General features: G+C 46.4%; 1 protein-coding gene across 1 annotated transcript; it reads left to right on the top strand.

Annotated features, from left to right (window-relative positions):
* The first annotated feature begins 3,526 nt into the window (after positions 1-3,526).
* LOC116869517 (olfactory receptor 2S2-like) lies at positions 3,527-4,468 on the top strand. The gene has a single exon (XM_032860855.1). The coding sequence runs from the start codon at positions 3,527-3,529 to the stop codon at positions 4,466-4,468; it is 942 nt and encodes a 313-aa protein (XP_032716746.1).
* Positions 4,469-4,844: the final 376 nt, after the last annotated feature.

Raw genomic sequence — 4,844 nt, 5'->3', positions numbered from 1 at the left:
TCCTGCTGAGATTTCCCAGAAGACTGAGCCTTTCACGGGGTCAGAGGGTGAGCAGACAGGCAAGCTGGGACCCATCCCTGTCTGTGATGCCCAGTCTGTGGCTAATTCTGTTCTCCTCACTTTCTTTCTACCCCTTACTCATGCGGATACATGTCAAGACTCCCAGTGAATGCCTCAAACCACAGATAATACTGCACTCTATGTATCCTCTTTCCTTCCTGTATACACATACCTGTGATACAGTTTAATTTACAAATCTGACACAGTGAGAGGTTAACAATAACCAATAACAACATACAACAATTATATCAACATCCTATAATAAAGTTATAGGAATGTGGTCTCTCCCTCACAGTATCTTATTATACTGGACTCCCTTTCTTCCTGTGAAAATGCAAGATGATAAAATGGCCACATGATGAGCCACCGTGAGGTAAGTGACCTAGACATTGAAATGCAACATAAGGCTACTCTTGACCTTGTAACCACACGTCAGAATCAGTGTCTTCTGCTCCAAACCACAGCTGGGGTGCTGGGGGGGCCAGAACTGAAGTTTTGGAAAGCAAAATATTGGTAAGGGAGATAACCGTACTGAGAATTTTTTTGCCTGAACACAAAGTAATTTCTTCCTGTAATTTATTACATAATCTGATAGTATTGAAGAGTTACAAAACAGAATCCCTTTCCCAATTGATTTTGTTATAACTTCTTTTCAATCACTTTTATCCACATATACTGTTTACCTAACTGAGATCAAAACGGTATGTACGATTTTGCATTCTCACTTCCATCTTTAAAGTGTAATGATGTGCTAGTGTAAAAATTATAAATGTAACTTAAATGTCTAATATTCCATTATATGAAATGGCACCATCAGGCATTTATTGGCAGACAGTTATGAAGGCTTCCATTGAGAGATACTGGCCTTCCAATTCATTGAGCATTCACAATTTCCTTCCAGAGGTTGAAATATTGAGTTTTGTGCATTTCCCAGCTTTTTTGTTTTTCTACACAAGCTGCTCTCCCCAGAGGCAGCATGACAATACATGGGGCTCAGGACTGCATTCCTTTTCTCAGCTGCCTTCTGCCTCCAGAGATAAGTAGGGATCAGGCCACAAGCAAGCCCTATCCCAGTGTCACACCTGTAGGATGCAGCCAAGAAGGTAAGAGCTTCCCTTCCTTTCCTGCTCTCACAGGCTGCCTCATGTGCACCTGGGGCTGTAGGTGTCAGAGCTCTCTGTTTTCTTCCATCCTGAGTCTCCTCCAAAGCCTGACACGGCACTATTTCCTCCTGGCCATATCTTGATGGGAAACCAAGCATTCAGATCATCTCTTCACACACACACACACACACACACACTCACCCAAAGGAAGGGTCTGTAACCTTCACCCGAGACTGCTCCCTGCCTGGTGAGGACAGCGCTGGGCACTCCATGACAGAGTTGGGATGCCCTGGGAGGAAAACTGTTCAGCCTTTTTGTGACGCACATGGGGAAACCGAGGCCTGGGGACTTGCTCAAGCTACATAGAACATCCATATCCATGGATATGGACCCGCAGGGGCTTGTCCCACAGCTCCGGGCTCAGTGCAGGGCGGGAGTCACTCTGCCTGACACAGTATCTCACATAAACTCCAACCATGACTGAAGCAAGAGCAGGCTGGGCAATGAGACAGAGCAGAGAGCCACAGAGCTGGTACTGCAGAGACAGACTCTGCAACATCTGTGCAAGACAGTGTGGCAGCTATTTGGTGGGAAGAACCCAGCTTGGGGGCCTGTGATCCAACCCTGGCAATGGCGTTCAATCTTAAGAACCAAATCTTTGGCTCCTCTGAGCTTTGCTTACTTTTACCTATGACACCTGAATGACAGTGTCTTCTCCGTCACTTGCTTCAAAGAATATGGCAGAAAATAGATGTTCATTAATATTAACCACTCGTCGTCTACCCTCTGCCCACGCCTACACACCCACACACATCCACACCCACACACACCCACACACACACACACACTCATCACACACACACATACACATGTGTACACACACTGCAATTAAGAAAGACCTAAAGAAATATTACAAATGAGAATTCTGAATACAAAGTCTGGCAATTGTTGCTGAGAGTCTGGAAATCCTCTACCCAAAGGCATGCAAGTCTTCCCATAAGCTAGCTGCTTGCAGGGAACCCAAGAATGGAGGCAGAGAGCCAGAATATCACACAAGAATACAGTATAAACATAAAAGGACAAAGAAAAACCATTCTTTAGACACCCTTGGCTAAGAGTTCACCAAACTCTAATGAGCTGGCATTAGATGTTAATGCCATACATCCTGCTGTCTGATAACTTACAGTCTGCCCGATTATTAAGAACTGAGTTAACTGGTCAGTAAGCTGCATGGCTGTCATCCCATAGTGTGGGTTCACTCACTCCAACTACTCCTTCTGTGGCCTTCATGAATTCTTCCCCGTGAGGAAACCTCCCCCACATGTTGCCTTTAATATGTATTAGAATAGGCAGATCCCAGGGCGCCTGGGTGGCTCAGTGGGTTAAAACCTCTGCCTTTGGCTCAGGTCATGATCCCAGGGTCCTGGGATTGAGCCCCTCATCGGGCTCTGCTCAGCAGGGAGCCTGCTTCCTCACCTCTCTCTCCCTGCCTCTCCGCCTACTTGTGCTCTCTGTCTGTCAAGTAAATAAACAAAGTCTTAAAAAAAAAAAAAAAAGAATAGACACATCCTAATTCTGACAATAGGCAAGTCTGTTGCTGAGGGTGGGCCGACTAAGGAAGGATCCATCTTATGGCTGAACATTGATCTAGGCTTTATTCTGTCTGCATAAGGGTTAACAATTTTTTTTAAAGATTTTATTTATTTATTTGACACAGATCACAAGTAGGCAGAGAGGCAGGCAGAGAAAGAGGGGGAAGCAGGCTCCCTGTCGAGCAGATATCCATCCAAGGACCCTGAATATGACCTGAGCTAAAGGCAGAGACTATAATGCACTGAGCCACCAGGTGCCCCGGATTAACACTTTTTTAACAAGTTCCTTCCAAATGTAATCAACGTTTAACAAGGCTTGAAATTTTGGTAGTTGTAAGAATAGGATCAGCTTGGGGATTCCCCTCTCTAAGAATCTAGGAAAGCCCAAATTAAATGAAATTTCTATGCATTTACATCAAAAAGAAGTAATTAACAGCATTTTCCCATGCTCATCATAAAACAGGGGACTGGGGATTAGCTCTGCTGGGCTCAGGTCCTGTCTCTATCACCACCTTGCTCAGAAGACTTGGACAGGTCACTTCCCCTCTCTGGGCCTCAGTGCAGTATTTGTAAGCCCTCTTCCAGCCCTGACCGTCCCCCATCTAAGATCTAAGCACACTCCTACCTACTGTCTCTTTCAGTCATTTATCTCTTATGCACCTATGTTGTCCTGTTCTGTAGCACACAGTGATGGTGTTCCAGATGCCTGAGACTTTTCTCAAGAAAGCCTTTGCTGCATTTGTCCTTGGCTGATGACAGAAGAGATAGCACATGGAAAAAGGCAATTGGTCCTCCCCTGTGGCGGGGTTCATTCTCCTGGGCCTCTCAGCCTACCCAAAGCTGGAGAAAATGTTCTTTGTGCTCATCCTCCTGATGTACCTGGTGATCTTACTGGGCAATGGGGTCCTCATCCTGGTGACCGTCCTTGACTCCCGCCTGCACACACCCATGTACTTCTTCCTGGGGAACCTCTGCTTCCTGGACATCTGCTACACAGCCTCCTCAGTCCCTCTAATCCTGGATGGCTTCCTCAATCCTAGGAAAACCATCTCCTTCTCAGCCTGTGCTGTGCAGATGTTTCTCTCCTTTGCTATGGCAGGGACAGAGTGTGTCCTTCTGGACATGATGGCATTTGATCGCTATGTGGCCATCTGTAACCCCCTTAGGTACCCTGTGATCATGAGCAAGGCTGCCTATGTGCCCATGGCAGCCAGCTCCTGGGCTATTGGTGGTACGGCTTCTGTGGTACACACATCTTTGACAATTCAGCTGCCTTTCTGTGGGGACAATGTCATCAACCACTTCGCCTGTGAAATCCTGGCTGTCCTGAAGTTGGCCTGTGCTGACATCTCCATCAATGTGATCAGCATGGGGGTGACCAACGTGATCTTCCTGAGGGTCCCAGTTCTATTCATCTCCATCTCTTATGTGTTTATCATTGTTACCATCCTGAGGATCCCCTCAGCTGAGGGGAGGAGAAAGGCCTTCTCTACCTCCTCTGCCCACTTCACTGTGGTGCTCATCTTCTATGGGACCTTATTTTTCATGTACGGGAAGCCCAAGTCTAAGGATCCCCTGGGGGCAGACAAACAAGACCTTTCTGACAAGCTCATCCCCCTCTTTTATGGGGTGGTAACCCCCATGCTCAACCCCATCATCTACAGTCTCAGGAAAAAGGATGTGAAGGCTGCTCAGAAATGTTTCACCCAGTGACGGAGGGTTCCTCTGTGTTCCCACCCTATGGGATAAAGGACTTCTGATCATTAGATTTGCCATCCGATAGACAAGTCACGTGATCCGGAATCCTCTCTTGCCCTTCTGTCCATTTTCAGAGAATGTTTAACTTTTCAGAGTATATCTTCTGAGTTCTAGCCATACAGCTGAGAGTTTTGACAGATGCCACACAACAGTCCTCTAATTGAATACACAAAGACATTCTGAACACATGATAAAACTAAGGAGAGAGGAATCATCAAAGCGAGTTTGGTGAATGGCCTGCACTGTGTCTAGCTACACACCCAGTGCACGGAGGAGAGAGGATGCTCCCAGCAGTGTTGCCATCCCTCTTGGATTACCCAGGAGCAAAGAA

The sequence above is a fragment of the Lontra canadensis genome, unplaced genomic scaffold (assembly GCF_010015895.1).
Source record: "Lontra canadensis isolate GAN:19392208 unplaced genomic scaffold, GSC_riverotter_1.0 scaffold19, whole genome shotgun sequence".
Lineage (NCBI taxonomy): Eukaryota > Metazoa > Chordata > Mammalia > Carnivora > Mustelidae > Lontra > Lontra canadensis.
This window is presented reverse-complemented; position numbering and strand designations above follow the sequence as displayed.

Coding starts and splice junctions, on each gene's coding strand:
- LOC116869517 (XM_032860855.1), top strand. CDS start 3,527: ATGGAAAAAGGCAATTGGTCCTCCCCTGTGGCGGGGTTCATTCTCCTG.